Genomic DNA, 22,270 nt, shown 5'->3' with positions numbered 1-22,270 from the left:
TTAAAATTCTGCAATTGCCGAAATGTTCTTAGAGACTTGTAGGACTTTTACTTCTGTTTCGCTTGTAAAACACATAATCAAGCATATAAACGTGCTGGTGCTTTTTATGTATTTTACTGACAAGACGCTGCAAATGCTAATACAGCTTGTACCTTATCGGTAGTGTGTCCCTCCCCAACCCCACTGGGGGAAGCATTTAACTATTTTGCTTTGGTTTTGTACCACGTTTAACATATAAGAAGCAAATCCACGATTTGCGCTTGTTTGTTTTATTTATACCACAGGAGGGATGTACATTTCAAAATACTGTTATAAAAGGGAGTTACTAACACTTAATGCTGAAGAATATTTGTTTGCAGGTAAATAAATTTGACATACTGCATGACTAGTAATTACTTTTATGTAGTAGTTAATTTCATGATGACAGCCACAACATTTGTCTAGTTAACAGATTTAAAGACACTGTGGAATTACCTTTGATTTTTTTAAATAGGAGGGTTTGTGTTGTGTGTGGTGTTTATAGAACTGATTTTGGTGTACAGCAGTGGTAAATCAAATTTAAGAATTGATCCAGTGTCCACAAGTCACTTTTAGCTCCAGCATTCACTTACAGTCTTATAAAAATGTCCTGTAAGTGATTACATTAACAATTAAATAGGCTCATGACTGACTTTATTTCTTTGGGCACAGAACAAAACTTGTCATAAATACTTTAAAATGGAATTTGATTGAATGCATCTCAGGTTGGTACAGAAGTTCTGAGCAGCACAGTTCTTAAATTATATGAGCATAAACTGTAAGAGGACTTGTTCAGGAACATAAAGAGGATTTTGTCTGGGCTGCAGAGGGGGCATGAAGAAGTCACTTTTCTGCCATCACTCAGTTTTGAAATAGGCAGCTTAGTTTGTCCTGTCAAACTGTAGTTGTGGTTGCAGCTTGGACAGCTGGATGTCGTAACTCTGGCCCCTCACCTGAACGGTATTAACCTCCTGTCTATTGATCAGCAAAGGCATAAGAGCACAAATATTTCAGGTTAAGGTTTTGTAAACCTAGATTAGGCTAACGGATTGAAAAAAAAATGAAAGTAGCTGTAGAGATTTTTGTTTTCTAGTTGGCATTTTCTCTATAGCTTAGTATCTGAGAAACCTTTCTGAACCTTGTGATAAGCTGCACTTGCTGCCATGCAATTCCAGCAGATGTGGTGTCGTTTGACACACAGCATAGAGTAGTAAATTCTGGTGACCACGCCTAAGTTGCGGCCCACAATGCCTTTTTGTAAGGGAAGCTGAGATGCTGGAGCAACCTGGTCCTTCTAAGCTTCCTTGAAAGCTGTCTGCCCAGATTTGGTAACTGGGTCATGGTGCAAAGCTGCTGCGGGCTCAGAGGGCCTTGAGCACGTTGGAATCGCTGCTGCTCCCGTGAAACACCCAGGGCGGGATTTGCGTAACCAGGAGATGTACTTCGCTGGTCAAAGCCTGGTGGGGACATCTATCTGTACGCTCCACTTGAAATGTTGGCTGGAGCCCAGCTTGGTTGTGTCTTTGCTGTTTAGGTGCAGTTGGTTGTCAGCTGTGAGCTTACACTGGGAGGAGGACGTGGGTTGCTCGTGGCATCCCATGTAATGGGCCCAAACGCACCCCCCTCTGCTCCAGTCTGGTTCCTGTGTCTCGTCTGCTCTCATGACAGTGTCATGTGGCCATGGTAGGCAAACATGGGCATCTGGATCCTGTTTTGCCTGGTCCTGCTGCTGTGCATTATGAGAACATGTAAGGATGTGTAGCACATTTGGACTCCGGGTGTCCTAGGAGTATCAGGAATATGCCACATCAAGGCAGTGGACATCGGTAACTGGTGGTGTGACAGGCAAAGCATTAGCCCAGGAGAATGCTTTGCTGTAACCTGCTTTCTGATCTGGGCTAACTAGTGCAACCTGGACGCAGTCTGACATGCCAGGACTGAGACCGGTGAATCTGATTCTCTTTTAGTCCCTTGCTTACTCTCCCTCATGAAGATGAGGTGATTACTGTAGATGCTCCTGTATCCCGTAAGCTTAAGTTTCAGCTGCAGCATGATGGAAAATTTCCTTTTCTTCCTCCTGTGCTTTAGGGTGTGAGTGGAAACGAATATAAAATTTCATATTGGAAAGAGGACAAGGAGGACAGATTCATCTCTTAATTTTGTACAGACAAAAGAAGGTGAGCATAACATACAGAAAAGAACAAGAGAAGGAGCTCTAAGACGACTCTCCCAAATACGGAGAAGATGGTTCTGCTCCACCTTCTGTTGGGCGGTTGGTTTGACTGACTCCTTAGAGCAGGTTTTGCTGCTGCAGTGCCTAGGGAAGTGAGTTATCTCATTATTTATGAAGAAGTTAATAACCTTTAAGGAATTAATATACACGCAAACCCAGCGTCACCATGATATGATGCTGGTGTCATGCCATTCATGATTTACTGCACTTCAGCTGCATGAGGAATACTTCAGTGTTAAAAAAAATATTATAGAAATGCATTTTGAAAAACAAGCAAAGAGAAGGCTAAGAGAAAGACCAAGTTGTTTAGCTTTTGACAGTATTCAGTCCTGTGCAGACACAGACTGGAGCAGCCAGGTCATACTTACCTCAGATGCCCTCTGTTCACTGGGAACCATTCCTAGATGGCCATAAATGAGGACTGTAATCATTCCTTTTTTTTTTTCCCTCTAAGGATTTTATGGAAAAGGAACTTTCTCTGGTTTACGCATCTTCAGTAGTACGTTGACCTATAGTTAACTTGCTCCTCTATTCCGAGAAATTCCTCTTGCTTGCTGCCACTGTCTTCAATAATGTCTTTTACTAAGGCAGATATATTAGGCACAGCTTGAGTGTGTGTTTTAAAATACACGAGACAGAGCGGGTTTGCTGCTGTTGGAGCTGTGTCTATGGACATCTTATTAGATAGTGAGAAGGGATCCCCGGCTCTTCACAGTAAAAATAGCTCAAGTTTACCCCTATGAAATAAGTGCTCTCACATAGCTGACTCAAGGACCGAGGTGGAACCCATGCTGCAGGTTGGTGTCAGGGAATGTTTGATGTTTTCCCACTTGGTTGTGCCATGCTGCCTCTGCATGGCTTCTTTATAACACCCCCCACCCACTTCACCGCCCCTCTTCCCTGGAAGAGGATGGGCAGGTAAAGACATACCCCTGAGAGCAGGGCTGCAGTTGCCTGATGTTTCTTGGGTATAAATTGTGGGGGAAAGGCAGTCCAAACTGCTTGGACACCACAGAGAAGAAAAAGCAGTTCCTCTGAACTTTGTATTTCTTTGTTGATCTGCTTTTTTTGGCTCTGTTGTCATTCAAATTCAGATTATGAGATGACAGCTTAGCTGATGACAAGCAGGAGGCTGCCAAGTGGTAATCCTGGCAAGTGTTAACCCAGGAAAACCTGGAGTAAGTTAGTTGCAGATTGCAGAATTTTAGTCCTTCATGCTTTTTTCTGTTTTTAATAGTAGGATTGTCCTTTCTACAGATTATTTTGGCTTGTAGCTTCCTTTTTTATGTATGGTTATTGAAAAGAGTGTAAATTGTTCAGTGCCACTAAATCATTGAATTCAGGGTGCAGAGGGAGGTTGCACAGTCCCTGTGCTCTGTGACACGAGGTTAGAAGCGTTAACTTTCACACCTGGGTGTTGCATTTCCATATGCAAGTTGTGATAATCTTAGGGGTTTTGTTCAACACTTTGCAAATTGCTCAATGCTCAGATGAAGCCTCCAAGCATCAACAGCATAACCTCTTGACATCAACAAGCAAGTCTAACTTGCATGACTGTTGTGCATGCAGTTCTGAAAGGAAGAAGAAAGCCTACCATGTTCCTAATAGCTCTGAAGCTGCAGCTAAAGGAGTTTGTTCCTAAGTAACTCTGGCAGCTCTGGGTTGCTGGTCTCTATTCTGCAGAGTATTGTGTTCTCATATTTATTTATGAAATTAATGAATTCTTACATGTCACTTGTTCCAATGTAATTTTGTGTGTGTTTTCCCTCCCTCATGCAAACATCTGTTTCACGGAGTCGATAATTATGACTAGTGAGATTGGCAGATTAGTAATTTGGGAAAAAACCTCAAACCCACCTTGTTTCTGGGGAGAACTAGAAAATAAAGTGTTAACTGGAAAAGCTGAGGAATAGTAATAAACAGTGTAGGTTCCTAAACAAAGTGTCAAGGGAGTGACCTTCTTTCTCCCCATGCATTTCTGCTGGCGGTGATGGAGCTTGTTCAAATTTGAGCTCTGTATGTTGAAGGCTGCCTGTTTCAGAGCACTGTGATCTACGGCACAGAGCCCTCAGCCCCTGCTGGGGTTTTATTTCTAGGCTGGATTCATTTTGACCACCTGTTTCTTCCATCCAGTGTTACGTCTTGGTGAGTTATGGGGAATTAGTTGCTTTTTAATCTAATTTCTGATGGATGGCTATCACCTGCACGCTCAGAGATAATTGATGCACACGTGCCAAATGCATGCAGCGACGGTATACGTTTGTTAGGTGGTAATGTGATGTCTGTAGTTGGAGAGATACTCCAGTAAGAGCCAGGTCTTTGGTGGGAGGTTGCAAATGTTGCTGGATTTTGTTTTATTAAAACTGGTCGGTTACTGCTGGGAATTTGTCACCAATTAGGTTTTTTGATCACTCAAGTAATACCAAATTGAATGGCAGCATGGACACTCCGGAGAGCGCAGAAGACATTGAAGAAAAACAGGGAACATTTGTGCCACAAGCAGAAAAATAATCAGATTCAATTTAGAAGAATAATAAAAGCTAATGCATTTGGGAAGAGATTACTTTGAATGAGGGAGAGAAATGCACAGAACATTTCTGTGGTAGTCAGCCATGAGCAAGGCACATTTTCAATAAGATATAGCAATTCTGAGCTACTTAGATAGGGACTTTGTCTCATAAAGCAGAGGGGTAAAAATCCCAAATTGCACTTGGGTGTATTTCAGTGTGAGAAAGACAACAGCAAACTGCAGTGCTGTTAGGGAAGAGCAGTAAAATTGATCAGGGCGCTATAAGGGCTGATTTTGGATAACAGAAAGGTACATGAGCTTATCTGTGGTTGTTTGTGTACCTCTAGGAGAGGTAGAAATGACAAAGGTAGACAAGATGCTTTTTGGGAAGTCGAGGAGGTTTGAGTGGGATTAATGGGATGATGCTGAAGGTAAGAAAATCTGAATCAGCATGGGAATATTTACTCTCAAAGGTTTATCTCTAAGATATGCCATGTGCTGGTTAATAGAGTGCCATCATACTGTAACGACTCTTTCAGAAGAGGTTCTGAAGGTCTTCCTTACCAGGAAATATTAAAAACTGGACTTTGTGAAATTTCAGAGTTTTTATTGTTGTGAAGAGTGAGGTGGTGTTGCAGAGATGGAGGTCTTGAATCAACCTGTAATTCACTCTGGTAATGCTGTGAGTCTGCCTGTGATCAACCTACTCAGTGAAGAAGCAGGACTTCAGCAAGCGCATACCTTGGCACCTCTGCCCGCCGAGGTAGAAAAATCCTTGTGAAGAGCTAAGCCTTTGTTTAGGATTTTTAATAATAATAAACCAAAAATATCCCAAACCAACACCCCAGCAGTGAAAGCTAATTCCTCGCATATCCCTTACTGTATGTCTGTGACATGCTTTGAGATGATGGTGTATTGTTCTTTTGATCCTTTTAGAAATAGCTGGGAAGGAGAAAAACGGAGAAAAAACCCTCGTCCCTCTTGTGGAGCCTTCTGCTGGAGTTCAGGAATTTCAACAGAGTGATCTTTTGGCATAAACTGGTTTTTCAAGAGACATTCCTGCCATTATGAATGAAGTAGCAATAGTGAAGGAAGGCTGGCTTCACAAACGAGGTAAGTGACTCTTCCCTCCCGGACAGTGGATTGACTGTCTCCTGTGCAATGATCTGGTGTTTAGCAGCATGTCTTCAAATAATCCATTATTTTCCCCTTCACCTTAGTGGGAATATAAGGACTGTGTGTGACTTTCTTTTAAGTTTTAGAAAATGCACATTCGAGGAGTTTTCTTTGTGTCTGTGTGTTTTCACTGAAAACTGCTTTGAAAATGATGATAGAGATAGCAACTGAAGGAGATGCTTCTTAGTGTTAGAGGTTAAACTGTAGCAAATTATTTTGCTTTACATGTAGGCCTGGAGCTTTTCTTTTTGTGTTTGAAGGGAGGATTAAGGTGAATCTTTTTTGAAAAATATGCCTGTACTTTGCGAGTAGTGCTGTGCTCTTGCAGAGACTTGCTAGAGAATGTGCTATTCTGTTTGTGTCTGAACTGGTCTTGGTACCAGTGTCCTGGATGGGAAGAATAGCCTCGAGTTTGTGCACTCTCTGCATTTCTGTTGTACCACTAATGCAGTTTGATTTTTGTAACAAGTCTTTCTTCTTGACAGAGTGGCAAAACTGATAAAACAGTCACGTGTACCATTAGGCATTTACATTCTTAAATGTTTTCTTCCCAAAACAGTGAGTTTGTTCTTTTATGGGGAGGTGTTCATTTTCAAGTACCACAGCATTGATCCTATATGGTACCTCACTTAGGTGTTTCTTTATATTCTACTATCATTCCTTGGAAAGGAGAGAGCACTGACAGGTACTTTCCATAATAGGGTCATTTTTTTTGGACCAACAACAGAATCTCTGTGTTCCAGCAGTAGGGAAGCTTACATGGTTCTGCAGACTCAGGATTTTTCTAGAGGGTTTGCAGCAACTTGCCTGAAGGTGCAAAGGTGTAGCATAATTATTTATGGAAGAAATTATAAATACGTTATCATAACCTGGATAAAGGCTGATGGTTCTGCAAAAATAAGAAATATCTAAGGATTTAGAAAACATGTTGATGATCTGTGTTTTAAAAGGGTGGAAGCATATATTTCTAACAGCTGGATATGCAGTGTAGTTTAGCAGATTGTTTGATGCTTGATGTACAAATGTTTTGATAAAATTTTTTCTGTTTTGTTTTTTTTTTTTGTTCCGGTTTATTTCAGTTGGAAACCTCTTTGCACTCATTAGCTTAAACAGCTCATTCAGTAATTCTGGTGTACCCAGGCTGCCTTGTTCTGATAAAGTATTTGAGAATTATGCTGTGTTTGGATTAAACAGGAGAAAAGAAACACAGAATTACGCTTCCCATTACCATTTATGAATCTAGAAACTCTTCAAATCAGAGAGATTTTTTTAGTTTAAACAGTGTTTTTAGGCTGAGGGTTTTTAACTGTCTTTTGTTACAATTCTTCCTGCACTTATCTGTAATTTAAAAAAAAAATTGTTATTTTGAGGAACACTGTAAAAAAATCGGGGAGAAACATTTACTTTAGAAAGTATGAAAAAGGTACTGTCAGGACGATTCAGAGCAGATGTGTCTGAAACTTTGAAACGGTCATGTTGTGTTTCAAACGTGTCTGTGTTTACTTTTGAGAACTGAATTTTTGTTGTTTCTAGGATTATGATAAAGCTACTTTCAAGTAAGGAGACCTCTGGAGGAGATCTCAGTAAAAGATGCCCAGATCTCCTGATCTGACTTTTTTCTTTTTTTTTTTTTAAATTGCCTTAGAGAAACAGATTATTATCTCTTATAGTTTGCTGATAATACGATATTATTTGCTGAACACATTTCTATTTCCAAAATGTTACTCTGCACGTTCTGCGTATTTGATACAGCAAATTTGTGCCCAAACGCCCAAACTGTTCAACGTGTCTTGGCATTTTTTGGATGCCAGGTTTCCTAATCTTTTTAACCTGTTTCCCAATGCCTTTTTACCCTCTCGGTATGTACAGTGACACCTATTTCATTCCACTTATTGACTTTGCAGTTATTAATTCGGTGTTGTCCATGCGAGGAGGTTTTCAGAAGGCAGTGCTACATCTTAGCCTGCCAGCATGTCAGATCTGTTACTCTCTTGGTTTTGTAGCTGTTTTGGAATCAATTGACAAATTCAGTTCTTTTGGCCGGGTCTTGGTCAGGGGGTAACTGATCCACTTGTGTGTGTGTGTTTTGTAAAGGATCTTTCTTTTTGAATAATCTAGACTTATTGCCTGACCCTATCAGTGTGCTGGCTCTGCTAGATCAAGTGCTTCAACCACAGGATGTTTCCAAAACTGATGTCTGATACCATGAGCTTCTGAAGTTGAGGCGTAAACAGTAATTACTGCAGGGAGGGACTGCTAAAGGGGGATTTTTAGATATAGGAAACATATATTGTTTGTCTTTTGGATCATTTATAAAACCAAAGGTTGCACTGCAAGTGTTCTTTAAAGATCTTAGGTCTTTCCACATGCAAATATTTTAGGTAGTGACTGTCCGAAATCCAGATTGGGCAATGATGTTCTAACGTTCCCCACAGCTTTGGTTGGTTATGGTGTCTCTTAGTTCACGTCCCGAGCCGTTGAACAGCATGGCTGTGTGCAGTGAAACAATTGCTACATCTCACCCCAGCAGTGGCTTAATTTTGGTGGTTTTAATGAGTTGTGTATGTATAAATCAGGCAGCGAAGTGCTCTGGAGCCCTTCTGGATGGCAGGTGTAAGTAAGCATAAAGCCATCATTAGCAGGAGCAGGTGTTTTGGCCTGGCGGGGAAATAGCAGGGCTTTCTAGAACTGTGGGGTAGTTTTCTTCTGTCAGCATGCTTTACATTTCTGTTTTTGTTTCCAAGATTAAAAATACAAATGGAGAAATGGAATTAAACATTGCTGCCTGGCTGAGAGCTCTTGGCAGTTCTGTAGGTCAGTTGCTTAAAGGAAGCTCTACTTCCAGTAGTGCAGATGTTTGTTTGTGCAGGGGCCAGAGTCATCTCATTGACACGTCTAACCTCAACCAGGCAGAAATAGAAGGATTCATGAATGAACTTCTTCCCCCCTGCCCTCTTCCCCATTGGCAGTGCTTAGTGCATGTTACTCAAATCACAGCAAGGCAACAGACTCTTGTGTGAAGTAGTTTCTGACCACTCTCTGTGTAACTGCACGGCTGAACTGTTCCAGCACACACATAGGACGCATGAAGGAACTCAGACATGGGGTTGGTGTATTGTACATGTACATCCACAGTACGTACTCCCTGGCTGTGTTATGCTGAAGGTTTGTTTAGTGGGAAAGGATGGGGGAAATGGTTTGACCCAGGGGTGCCATAATTGTGATTGAATATGAGGGGAGAAGGAGAAAATTATCTGCCCAAATTGCTGCTTGTTGAGCTCTGAGATTATAGGTTCTCTGAATGTATGTCATGAGTATCCTTAATTTTGGTTGTGTGTGTGGAACTTTTTGGATAACTGAGGTGTGCCCAAGTGTATTTTGCCTGCTTTACTGATCTGTTTTAAAGATCTCATTGGATTTCTTGCATCTTTCTGCTCTGGTCCCTGTTTATAAAGGTCTTTCTATTGTTTTCAGTCTTCATCCTGGTTTTTTTTTTTTTTTAAGTCTTTCTGCACAGCTAACAAAGGGGGGATTGTGCGTTTTGATACTCTGTCATCTCTGTCCTCCCTAGTATGTCCGGTTTTCTTATTAGGGCATAAACTCGTATGAAAAAAAGGAGTCTTCTGGAGGCAAGGAAAGAAAGAGGGGGAGGGAAAAATGTACACTGACATTTGAAAAAGGAAATAGAATTCTTGATTTCTCAGTGTGAGAAATCTGAGGCAATTATAAGGTGCAGGAAAGACCTGTGTATTCATCCATTAATAATTAGCAGGAAATGCAGAGCTATTTTGTTTTTAAATAGTATATAAACAACACACAGTATTTTAACCATGAAAACCGGAACATTTTCTTGAAATGTCAGTTTTTGTGGACTCCAGGCAGGTAAAACTATTTGACTGATTGAGTCTCTGGCTTACAAGCTGATCAAAATTAGTAGAGACCCTTAAATGAGAAATTATACAAAAGATACTTATTCCACTTCTGGAAATAATACTTTTTTTTTTTTTGTTAAAGAATTATTTCTGTAATGAATGGAGGGATACAGACAATTGAATAAATAACCAGTGGTCCCTTGTGATTTGTCTTCCTATAGCTTCATTGCAAAAAGTGAATGCAGGGTTCATATGTAAAATACAAACCAGGAATCGAATGCTGATTGTTGCTCTTTTAACTTTCTCTGGCAGAATAGCACAGATGGTGAACTTTAGCTTTGTTATTTTGAGCACAGGTTCATACTTTCAGTGTTCTGTTAGTATGAATCAAAACAGGATCTTACAAGATATTTTTTAAGCCAGTGGGGGGGGTCTCTTGTGTTGCTGTTTTTCTTCACCTCTTCTTTCTTCTCTCTTTTCTGTTCTCACCATGTTCCCTACCTTTTTCTATGTGTGTGTGTGTGTGTGTGTGTGTGTGTGTGTGTGTGTTTTATTTTGGGGTGTTTTTTGTTTTTTATCTTGGCTTCTGTCTGTCCCTGGGATGTAGCAATGCACTGTCTTGATGACCTGTGTAGCCAGAACCCTCGAGGTTCAGATTAGTTCGAGGATCGTCTGGCTTTCATGGTATTTCAAAGGAATGGCTGTGGCACTTGATACAAAGGATCCTAAGAGCCATCTGAACTCTGAAGATGCCAGCTATAGAGGGCACAGCTGCTTCAGAGGAAAAACTGGGGGGAATGGAAAGGTAAGAAACAAGATAGGGGCTGGACAAAGAATGGAGTGGGGAAGTTTGTGACAGAGGGAAAGAAGCTGATGCTATTTCTAGAGCTGAAGGGTTGGGTTTATAGGGAAATCTGTTGCTCTTCTTATTGGAAACAAAAGATAAGCTGTGTCAGTTTGTGGTTTTCCTTGTGTGTCTCTTTTTCGACACAAGGGGCAATAGTTTTGCAATGCTTGCTCTTGGTTGCTTTCATTTTGCTTGTCCTGTTCTGGGAAAAGAGGACTGGGGAGGAACCAGGAAATTGTCAACCAATAAATCTGACCTTGGTGGTAGGCAAGATGCTAGAGACATTAAGAAAGGATGAGATCACAAAACATCTGGAGAAATATGAGCTGATAATGGCTAGTCAGCTAGACTTTTGGAGGGTAATCTCATCTGATGGAATTATTTGTGGAGAGATCATAGGAAACAGGCTGGATCCAGCATACTGTCTGGATAAGTCTGCTTTGGATGACAGGGAAGTCAGGAGCTGAGAATCAGCTGGTACAGTGTAACAATACTGAACCTCATCTTTGAAAGAGCGTAGCCTAGAGATTGCTCATCTTCCTTTCACAGAGGAACTACTTGTCTTTGACTGGCTTTGTTACTTTCCAGTGTCCTTTCAGAGAAGTCTTTCTTCCAGAACATTTTTGCATTAAACCCATTCTTCAAGACACAAGCTTCACATTTTTGAAGGTTGAAGTCCAAACGTTTCTTTTTTCTGTAAAAATGACTCCCAGGAAGTCTTTATTCCAGCGTTTTCACAAAAGACTTCCAGTTCTTTAGGGAAGTGATGCTAGGTTAGATGTTTTTCTCAGTGTTTGTAAACTGACTGTCTGGAACTTACATGCGAGTGACACTAAACACTCTCACTTTGAATGGCAAAGAGGAAGAGCTCAGATGTTGATGGTGCCCACATTATTTATGTCAGTCCTGGAAGTTTACTTTCCTATTCTGCTTTATTGTACAGCAGAAACGAAACAAACTAGGTCTCAATTTTATCTCTAAGACTGGGGGAGCATCATAAATTAATGTTACTTGTTGTTAAAAGGGATTTGAGAATGAGGGATCTAGGACATTGCAAGCCCTGTAAAAGCGAACCTGGGAATGCTTGATACAGTGGATCATGCAGAAAGCATCTGTGTTGGCTTTGATCCTCTTTTTCATGGTTCCTTTCTTTTCAAGAAGGGAAAGGGAGGTAGACCTGTGCAAAAAAACCCCAAAAAGTTGCCTATGTTTTCTATTCTTTTTTTTCTCTCAGTAGGCATATTGAAAAGTCATCAGGTTTGGATGTAGGAAGAAAGAAATACTGAGTGAGTATGCTGTTCTGAGGTAAAGAGAGAGCAAGGGAATAAAGCTTGCTCGTTGTTCTTGCAGGAGTGGTTTTAGGCAGGGTGCTGTGCCATGCATTTTAGATTTGGCACCTTGTCCTCACTTGAAAACATCTTCCCCTGCAGCCCCTGTGTGGGTGCCAGAAGGTTCCTTCCCTTCCAACTGGTGGTGCTCCCACTGCCTGAGCACCATCGGTTGCACTCCTTGCCTGTGCCTGTGGCTTCACCTGCTCAGACTTGCTCGGGGATAGCACTCGTAGCCTGAGACTTTACCATCTGAAAATACTGGTGAGGACTTTGGTGTCTTAGACCAGTACATGGTCACATGTGGTGTCTCTGCTTTTATACACTTTTTATGGTACTAATAATTTTCTTAAAAATCGGGGTGATGGTTGGTGTCAGATTCATCTAGGAAACAAACCTTGATATATATTGGAAAAAAGAAGGGTTTGCTTAATATTTCAGCATTTAATTTTAATGTATTTTAAAAGACAGAGCATTGTAAAAACCAAACAAACATCTGTCAGCCATGCCGGTTTTTTCCTCCTTTTACATATTGGAGTAACTGGTTTGCTAAGGCAAAAAAAAAAGAGTTAAATCTTATTTAAAAAGTCATCTCTCATGGGGGGAAGACAGAGGAGGGATTATTATTTTCAGATGCATTATGTTGTAGGTACATTGTACCTCTCGAAGAGGGAACAAAAACCAGGAAACTATGTGAGGAAAGAGGAAGAAAAAGAATGGAGAAAGAATAGCACCATATTAGGTGTGAAGTAGTGTGTTTTTGTGAGAAATATTTACTGCAACTGAAAGGGGGAAATAATGAAGACCAACTTTGAGTGCAGTTGGAAAACATGTTGTGGACGTCTGGGATTATTCTCCCACCTCTTCAAGTTGAGCCAAAAATGTGAAAAAGATAGCTGATCAAACAAGATTGAGAAATTTGTCAATTTATTCAAAAGTGCATGGTCATATTTGAGGACAGCTGAGGTAAACAATCATCACATACTGTGGGCAAGTCAGTTACTGTTTCCCTGAGTCTCTTGGGTAACTTGGGGGAGCATGTTTTGAAGTGCTGTCCAAAGCCCAGGCCTTTGGTGAACTGCATGTAGAAATAGCCCTTGGAGTCAGTGGTTCTCTGCATGACTGCAGTGGTATTTCGTGCTCACACTGAGATTGAGGGCAGCATCTGAGTCATTTCTGAGGCTGTCAAATCAGTCTCCTCTGCCTGTGCTTTGCTAATGTACCCTTAGTGAGAACCACAGAACAGGCATGTCAGAGAAGTGGGCTCTGTGTTGGTGGTGAACCACAGCCTTCTTTGGGAGGGAGCTCCAGCCTTATAATAGTTTGGGTTGGAAGGCACCTTTTAAAGATCATTAGTCCAATGCCTGTGCCATGGGCAGGGACACCTTGCACTAGACCAGATTGTTCAAAGCACCATCCAGCCTGGCCTTGAACAGTTATAGAAATTGGACATCAACAGCTTCTCCAGGCAACCTGTACCAGGGCGTTCATAGTGAAAAATTTCTTCCTTCTGTAGTCTAAATCTACTCTCCTGCAGTTTAAAGCCACAACCCCTTGTTTGTCACTTTAGACCCTTGTACAAAACCTCTCTGACTCTTTCTTAAAATCCCCCATTGTGTATCAGAAGGCAGCAGTAAAGTCTCCCCAGAGTCTCCTCTTCTCCAAGGTGGACAGCCCCAACTCTCTCTCAGCCTGTCTCCGTAGGAGGGGTCTTCAAGACAAGTGTTGTTATGCTGATAGAAAGTCTAACTCAAGAGGTTGACACTGGTGTTACTTGAGTGGACTTCAGGTGCTGATGGAGGACAGGGCTGCTTCCTAATTCTCAGGTTGTAAGTGCAGCCCTTAACGTTTATGGTGGCTTTATAAATCAGTTTCCACATGTAGAAATCACAAGATTTTGCCCCTTTTTCTTCCTGAAGCAGAGAAGCTTGCTAGTCCTCATGATGCTGAGGAAAAACTAGAAAAGATAACTTGTGTGCCTGCTTCAGGTTTAGACTAAGCAGAAGAAAAAGGGCTGTTGAATTACTTGTAACAAGAAAGCTCAAAAAATGGAGGATTTAAAGTAATTTATAATGTGTGGGGTTATTTTTCTGACCTCCTAACCTTAGCAGTATACCCTACTATTTCTGCAGTTGCGTCAAAGGATCTGGGGATCACAAAGTACATCCTGATTACACTTCAGAAAGCAAGCAATATGAAAGAATAAATTTCTTGTCTGCAAGAGGCTTGACCGGTCTAATATTAAATGTTCTATTTAATAGAAACATCAAAATGAAATTATATTTGAACCACTTTTTTTATTCATTGAACTCAAATCCTAAGATTTAAGAGAAAAAATACTTAGTTAAAATTTTTTCCATGTGTTCCTATATGAGCCTTTGTATGTGCCAGATCACAGCTGCCAGTGTAGTGCTGCCTTGTGCAAAATAATGTAGTTACACTGCTGTGGAAAATATTTGCACTAGGTAGTGTTTGTGCCCTGAATTACAAGGGTGTACCCACAATTTTGTATATTTTTGTCATTATTCCTAAGTTGGAGCTTCACAGCTGGAGTATTAGTAAAAAGCTACACCCTTGAACAACCTGTTAAGCAGTTCAAAATCCGTTGTCAGGTCTCTTCAGAGCTGTGGAGTGGAATATGACCTTTTATTTGCTGCTTGCTTTTCAGGGGCTTCCAGGCGTGGATTGTCTGGACTGGTGTTTTTACGCATGTCACACGTATCCCCACGCCTGTCTGTGGCCAATAAACCTGCAATAAATAGCAATCATTTAACTAAGTGAAAGTGTTTTCTCTGTAATGTAGATTTTTTTTTTTTTTAACTATTTTTAACTTTCAATCGTGCAGTCCCCTTCCCTTCCTGTGTTCACTAAGTAGAATGAAATTTTGGGAACACCAAGGAAAGAGAAGGCAAGTATTTCTTAATTCAAGACTCGACTGAAATGTGTAGTTGCATAGGTTTAGCTGTATTAAATGTTTGTTATTCTACTGCAAGTTTATGCATGGAGCAGTCTAGAATCCAGTTGTGATTCTCTGTGGTGACAGTGCTGGTTCTGGGGCTCGGAAGGAGTTTTATAGGTGGAAACTGATTTCTGGACACAGGATAAGAGTCCTTTGCCACTACAAATTCACTAATGGAGTTACTCTGTGGGAAGTGTTCTTTGTGCTACTTAGGCAGTGTGTGGAGAAAGCCGTGCTTTAGACTGGGGGGGCTAAACATCATTAATCGTCATGTTTCTTTATTTCCATAAATTTTTAAAAAAAGAAATCCTGCCTTTTTACTTAGTTGTTAATAGAAAAATGGTTTTGCTGCTTTAATTATAGAGTGGATTGAGCTGGCATGGACCTTAAATATGGACCTGGTTCAACACCCCTGCCACGGGCAGGAACACCTTCCACTGGACCAGGTTCCTTAAAACCCAGTCCAGCCTGGCCTCGAACACTTCCAGGGATGGGACATCCACAGCTTCTCTGGGCATCTTGTTCCAGGGCTTCACCACCGTCACCGTAAAGAATTTCTTCCTAACATCTAATCTAAATCTTCTCCCTTAGTTTAAAACAGTTGAAAACTCTACTGTCCTATCACTATTTGCCTGTGTAAGAAGTCGTGCTCTCTCTTTAATCCCTCTTAATATTAAAGAATGCAATATGTGACTTTCATACTGCCTTTGTGTTATGTTTCAGGCAGTGAAGGAGTAGGATAGTATTTGACTTTTTCATCTTGAAATTTTCTTTGCATCAGGGATAATTGTAATTCTGGTCGTCTTTTCTGGTAAAGGTACATTTTAGTGTAGCAGGAACATTTGAAAGGTATATAACTGATGTATCTCCTGGTGTGGAAGTCAAATTTGCCTTGTTATTTGCATGATAGCAAAAGTATTTATTCTAAATAAGAATTGGGGGAAAATTGCTTTTTCATTTGTGGAAAATCACTGCAAACTTGCCAGCAACAACCTCCAGCTGACTTGCAGTATCTATACTGTCTGTTGAACACTGTTGTGACAGCTTGTTTCTGCCGTCGTTTCTGCTGAAGTTTAGCCTGTAAAGTCAAGATATCTTGATCTGGGAGAGGGGAGATAGTTAAATTACATCATCATGGAAGAATACCAGCATACTTAGCTTTAAAGCCATTCACGACTACATTGGCACCCCTTTGTTATACAGTGTAGCTGAAAACGAACTGCAGCAATAATGAACCAATCCATCTAAATCACAGCAGCTGAACAACTGACTGTTCTATCTCAAAATGCAAATGCTTTGTGCAGAATGGATTTAATTGTAAATGTTTGCTTAGTAGGGAATATGAGCCTTTTAGTTTGCGACAGTAATCGTGATTACAAAGACCCACAGAATTTTAGGGTTTACATAGCTTGTCCCTGTTCTCATAACAATATTTCAAAGTCAGTTTTTTAAAATGTACCATTTGGCTTTTTTCTAGCTAGTGAATAGAACTCTAAATGCCCAGTCTCTAAGCAGTGTTTTGGAAAGTGAAAGATAAATTTAGTCCTATGTACTTAGATCAGGAAGAATTTTCTGTTATATTTCTTTCAAATCTATGTTAGGGCTTTTATGTAGCTTCAGATAATAAGAGGAAAATGCTGACTTTTACAGCTTGGATTTGTTTTGCTGTGCAGAAATGCCAAGTGTAACTTAGAGTATTAGCGTTTTCTTTGAGATTCTAGTAAGGTGCCTCTCAAACAATTAAAAGGTTACTGTGAGGAATTTCTTTTCTAGTCAAACTAACAAACAAAACCCCTCTGTATTAAAATCATCATTCTTTCTTAAATTCCTGAAGCCTGGCTGCTGAGTGCAACTCAAGAGGATGAATCTCTGTCACTGGTTTGAATGAATTAAAATAAAGCAGCATTGTCATTTTTCAGGGAAAGGAAAAAGCTTACTGAGCTTCATTAATAAAAAGAGAGAAAGCAGGAATACCTGCCTCCAGGCTGTTCTTGGGTATCTGTGTAAGGAAAAACAGATAAAACTTGGAAAACACACACACAAAATATGCATGTTTGTGCTTCTACTGGCATTTTGTGTGTTCTTTAATAGCCTTCACATGTGGATTAGTCCTTCTGAAAAAAAGGCAACCAAGCCCCCTGAAGAATAGGCCTTTGTGACACTGGAGAAGTTTACTGCGCCAAAGTTATGGTAAGAATTTGTAAATTTTGGCTGCTGAAGTACTTCCTTCCCCTGCTATGTTTTTAATGTTGGAAACTTGTAAGTGTGGAATAGAGGGTGTTTTTTGGTTTGGGCTTTTTTTTTTTTTTTTTTTTTAATGACAATGCAAACATTCATTTCACAAACTAAACCACCCGTTCACATGACGCCGCTGCAGTATATAAACACCCTGTTGATCTTGTTCTGCAGAAAGTGTTCGCTGGGCTTCCTGAGTCACACGGAAATGCTCCACTGCTCTCTTTGGGGCTGTGCTGGGGACTTAGGCTGTATCTGCTCAGATTTAGTTTGCCAGATTAATGTCACTGAAAGACATGTTTTTACTTGGAACAGGGCCCTCAAAGCCAGGATGTTTTTCTACGTCTCATTTTCTCTCTTGTGTTTAAAATACTTCATTCTTGCTCTCTTGGGAATGGGTTTTGTCTTGCCTGTACTCCTCGGTTCAAGCTGAACCTGCTGGGAAGATGTTTAGTATTTCATTGTTGCAAAACTATCTTCCTGTTCTCTGTGATGCTGTTTCTTCACACGGATCTCAGTTTGTGGTAGGCAGTAGCTCAGGCTGCAAAAACCATGCAGAGCACAGAGGGCCAAGGGGACACCAGTGGCTGCACGTCCAGGTGAGCCTTCCCATCAGCCCAGGACACAGCCACAAGCTGTACCACACAGTTGACTTCACAGGAGTTTTCTGGAGTAACCAAGGGCAGAATTTGAGTCCAAGGCTAGACTGTCATGGTGACAAAATATTTAGAAAACAATTTCTTGCTTGAAACAAAAGCTTGGGATTGTGCAACACAAAGTACAGTCCCAGTGTAATAAAAGATGTGTATTTTTGAAGGGTTCTGTGTGTTCCCTGACAGCTCTTGCCAGATTCAGCAGCATATTCAGGTAAAATGAGGCATTTTTTTCTCTGGACTGTTGCTTTTACTAGCTGAGTTAATTCTCCCCCTTTATGCAGTGGGATTGCAAAGTCGTAGCAGCCAAATCTGACCTCACATTTTGAACACAGTGGGACAGCCCTGTTAAAGACAGATGCAATGGAGCAGTGTCTTCTCTTCAGCTGAGGTGGCTCAGCTGTATTAAGAGCAGTTGCTTAAAATTTACACCTTGTCGTTGGCATAGACTCATCTGATCTCTGGCGTGCTCTAGGTCTAACTTGGTGATTGCTTTTATTGGGTTAGAACGTGCTGTTCTTGCTGCACTAGGAACCTTTCGTTCTGTAGGTGTTTCATCTTTCTCTAATAACTCATGTAACTTTTTTTTTGTAATGCCTGAGGTTTTGTGATGCCCCAGCCTTACTGATATCTACCCTCTGACTTGAAAGGAAGCCACAAGTCTAAGGTGTCTGTAGAAGTTTGTTCATCAGGAATAATATGAAATGATTTTTTAAGATGAGCAGACCTCTGACAACAGAATGAAGACTGCTAGCCAGCCGTGTACAGTTCAGTTCAGCATAGCTGCACCATTTGGAATTAATGCATGTTTTTCTCAGTCTAGTCTGTGTTTCCTTGTAATATCAGTTGTAATTTCAGAGAAAGCGTGATTTTACATGTACACCACTTTCTCTGCTTAGAGCAGCAGGTGGCCAGATTTCTTTCTGAAATAGTGACTTGTCTCAGCTCTACAGCAACTCTAAGCAGATTGGCTGCAGAGACTGTATTTTTTAATCTTCAAAGAAGTTGATTTTTTCCAAGTGGCTGTAGTTGTTGGACTGTACATTTATTCTTGAAAATGGAAAACAAAAGCAAAACATGGAGGGAGGAATATACTTTCCTAAGGTTTGCATCATCTTGCATCTTTGTATGCTTGGCATGTAACCTTGTCCTATTCAAAGTGCTGCTCTGAACAGTGCAGAGCTCGTTCTTTGGGCTGCTGCTTTGTTCCTAACGCTAGTTCCTCTGTTGCATTGAGCTACAAAACCAGCTGCTTTTGCTTTTCATACCTATTTTTACCATCTCTAATTTGCTATTAAGATGTTGACTTCTGCCTCCAGTTAGCCTAGCGTGTGACTATACTGTGACTACAACGTAAGGCAGGAAAGCACTTGTGTGCTTTCTCTTTTGCTACCCTTTCACACTTGGGAAATGGTCCCTGTAAACAGCTGCAGTGCTGCTTTATTATCCTCTTCAAAAGCTCTCGCTCCTTGTGTTGCTTATAAAAGGCCCTGATGAACTTGTAATGTGTGTGCACTGTGACTGCTGTTCCCTGTGATGCCCAGTATTGGTCCCCTTTTTTGTATGTGTGTGTGTGTGTGTCTGGCCTTCCATTGTCCCTGTCCTGTGACAGTCAACTCTGCAGAACAGGGACTGTCTCATTGTTCCATGTGTACAGCAGGTGGCTCAGATCCAGATGTGTGCCTGAAGTTGCTGTGTACTGCAGTAATATGAATCATTATGTTTTAGAAAGCTGTATCTAAAATAGGGGGGAAAATCAGGTTTACTTTGTTAAGTTTTCTGCATTTTTAAGGGTTGGGGTTTGGGTTTTTTTTGGTGTTAATCTTCTGATGTGTTACTGGTGGGATTGTGTAAAAATTGGTGTATATGACGTTTTCTTCACATTTTAAGGAATCCTCCCTATGGCCAGAGGAAAGCTTTTTTCTCAGGAGCTGCTCCAGGCTATTAGGGATGGGCACAACAGCTCTTGTTGGTGTCTCAAAGAGGTTTGTTTACTCCCACGAGTACATTGGGTGTGCTTATGGCAAAACCTCATGGTTCTGGAGACTTTCCTCTTTTCAGGCATTATTTTAGAAATGGAATGACACACAACAGGATGTGTGGTTGTAGATACATGTTCATGCTTCAGAGGCTGTGCATAGCTTTGTGACCGTGTACAATCCTGTGCTATTTCTCTCATCATTCATGTGGTGAAATAAGCCATGGAGGAACACTGACTTCATTTCTCCTTTTTATGCCCAGCACACACAGAGAATGTATTGATATTCATCTTTATACTGACTCCTAGAACGCTCAGACCAGTTACTGGAGGCAGAGAGATTAAAATGAAGTCACATGGCCAAGCAGACCTGAGATTTTGTTCCTCAAATTTGATTTGAAAGTTGCAGTTTGATAAAGTTGCATTCATTCTATTTCCTGTGTTTGTATTTGTATGATTCTCTTGAATTACCTACATGCACTATTAGTGTTAGGATTTCTTTTGTAGCATTTAGAAAGGCCCTGCTTTGAGTGGCTGATCAGACCAGATCACCTCAAATGGCTCTTTTCAGCAAAAGTATTCTGTGATTCTTGACCTGTTTGACAGTGGGATGGTGGGAATCTCATGCAAAGCCCACCTTGATTTTGGAGGAGAATAACAACCCCATTTGTAGAGGTGTTCGGTTTTAGTTTTCATATTCCCTGTGATGGCCATCAAACAAAATTAATAGCAGTTCCTCAGTTGTCAACAGGCCTTTTCATTTTTCAGTGTTGGCTGATCTGTTCAAATACAGAAGTTGGGATTTTTTAAAGGGAAAGGTTCAAAACTTGGAATAATAAACTTTGCGTATTTACTACTTGTTGTTAGTGTTCTGCGTCTGCTCCGGACCCAAAAGTTGCTTTTTGCTTTACCTACTAGAATGTCTGGTTTACCATAATTGCTGTGTAGCTGTGAAGCTGCTGGAAGTTTTGCTTTCGTTTGTTTGTTTGTTTGGCTGTTGTTGCTGTGAGGCTCGCTCTCAGAAAGTTGAAATATTTCTAACCTCATCCCAACCTTTCTCCTTCACTCTTTTATAGTCCTAGTATAAAAGAAGGAGGGGAAATAGGGTTAGAGGGATGTGTTGTAGAGCTAGTTCTGTTCTTTCTGGTCCCCTCCAAGCAAGGCGTTAGTTATTTTGTCACTGATGGAAGTTGGATTAGGTGCCTGATGGTGCAGTCTTGTTCAGCAGTAGCTGGTTGGTTGCAGCTCCTTCAGACTCTGCCTTGGCAGAGGAGATGTGCTTTAGATGCCCCTTGTGTGGCTGGTGGCTGAAATGTACAGCAGCCTGTTGTAAAAGCGGAGGCCTGCACCGTGAGGTCCAGCTTGTCAGCGGTGATGGTCTATCGATGGCAGCATTGACCTGGAAGCCGAGCATGGCTGATCTGGTGCCCTCAGCTACCACCAACTCACAAATTTCTTTCTTTGTCCCCATCAGTGTGGTGACTGTGTCCATCATTAAGGCCTGTTCATGGTGGTTTAGAAAGTCTGTCATCCTTTGGCCATTAGGATGAGCAGTCACCTTTTGGAGTCAGATTAGATAAACCCGGTGATCCATAGGGTGATGGATCTCTGCTGTTTTCTCCAGGGTAATAGTCACCTCAAACAGTTGACATTAAATACTGCTTTATGAATGCCCTTAAGTTGTAGAAGCTTATTTCACAATTAGTTCTCTGGATGGCTGCAACTGGAGTCCCAAAGGATAGAGTAAATTTTGGACCTGATGTGCCATTTCACTTAGAAAAGAGAGCAGGGTTGAAGCCTGGCTCAACCAGAAATGGGGAGCCTCAAGCAGTGTGGAGCCTCTGGAATTTGTTTTATCTGAGACAAGATTGTTGTGTGAGGTCTGGAGGCAAGGTCTCCATATGAAAATACATTAGCTCGGTGTTTAGGTCTCTGTCTGAAATGAGATAGCTGTAGTACCAAAGGGATTTTTTTTTTAATTCCTTACTGTTCTGTAACGTAAAATCTCCAGGGCAGGGAGGTTCCTGAAAGATGTCTAATACCAGCTTCCTGTTAAAACTTTCACTAATTATTTCAAAATTGTACTAATGATCTGCCATGGATTTTTAATTTTTTTTACTATGAAAACTTGATACGTCTTCCTTCCTTTTCCCACAATACCAGGATAGTGCTGGCTATTTTGGAAATGGTTTTCCTTGCTCGGGTTTGGATTTCTGAATGCAAACAGAACTTGCATCTGATACCCGCTTTCATTTTTCTTGGGCTGGAAATGCTGTTACTAAAGGCATATGCATTCCCCATTCCTTGTGGCCCAGGGGAGCTGGGTGGGTCAGTCAAACTGAAGGCAGAGCATCTAGAAGCTGAAGAGGTGTCTGATGAATTCAAGTGCCATCCTGGAACTAAGAATCGAAGTCAATCTTCCTCCGCTCTGCCACTAACTTCCTTCTTGTACGATCACCTCG

At 41.0% G+C, this 22,270-nt stretch overlaps 1 protein-coding gene across 2 annotated transcripts in view; it reads left to right on the top strand.

Annotated features, from left to right (window-relative positions):
* The first annotated feature begins 5,694 nt into the window (after positions 1–5,694).
* The window catches only part of AKT1 (AKT serine/threonine kinase 1), a 68,171-nt gene continuing 51,595 nt past the window's right edge, over positions 5,695–22,270 (top strand). The window contains exon 1 of one of the 2 annotated variants that reach the window (XM_018082651.2): positions 5,695–5,873. In XM_018082651.2, the coding sequence (XP_017938140.1) occupies positions 5,828–5,873 (46 nt within the window). In that variant the 5' untranslated portion in view covers positions 5,695–5,827. Of the gene's footprint in view, positions 5,874–10,425; positions 10,614–22,270 lie in introns of those variants that run through there. The other variant, XM_018082652.2, reaches the window with a different exon arrangement.

This window comes from Manacus vitellinus, unplaced genomic scaffold (assembly GCF_001715985.3).
Source record: "Manacus vitellinus isolate BGI_N305 unplaced genomic scaffold, ASM171598v3 scaffold_6_pilon, whole genome shotgun sequence".
Taxonomy (NCBI): Eukaryota; Metazoa; Chordata; class Aves; order Passeriformes; family Pipridae; genus Manacus; species Manacus vitellinus.
The sequence above is the reverse complement of the archived record's forward strand: the minus strand, read 5'-3'. Positions and strand labels throughout refer to the sequence as shown.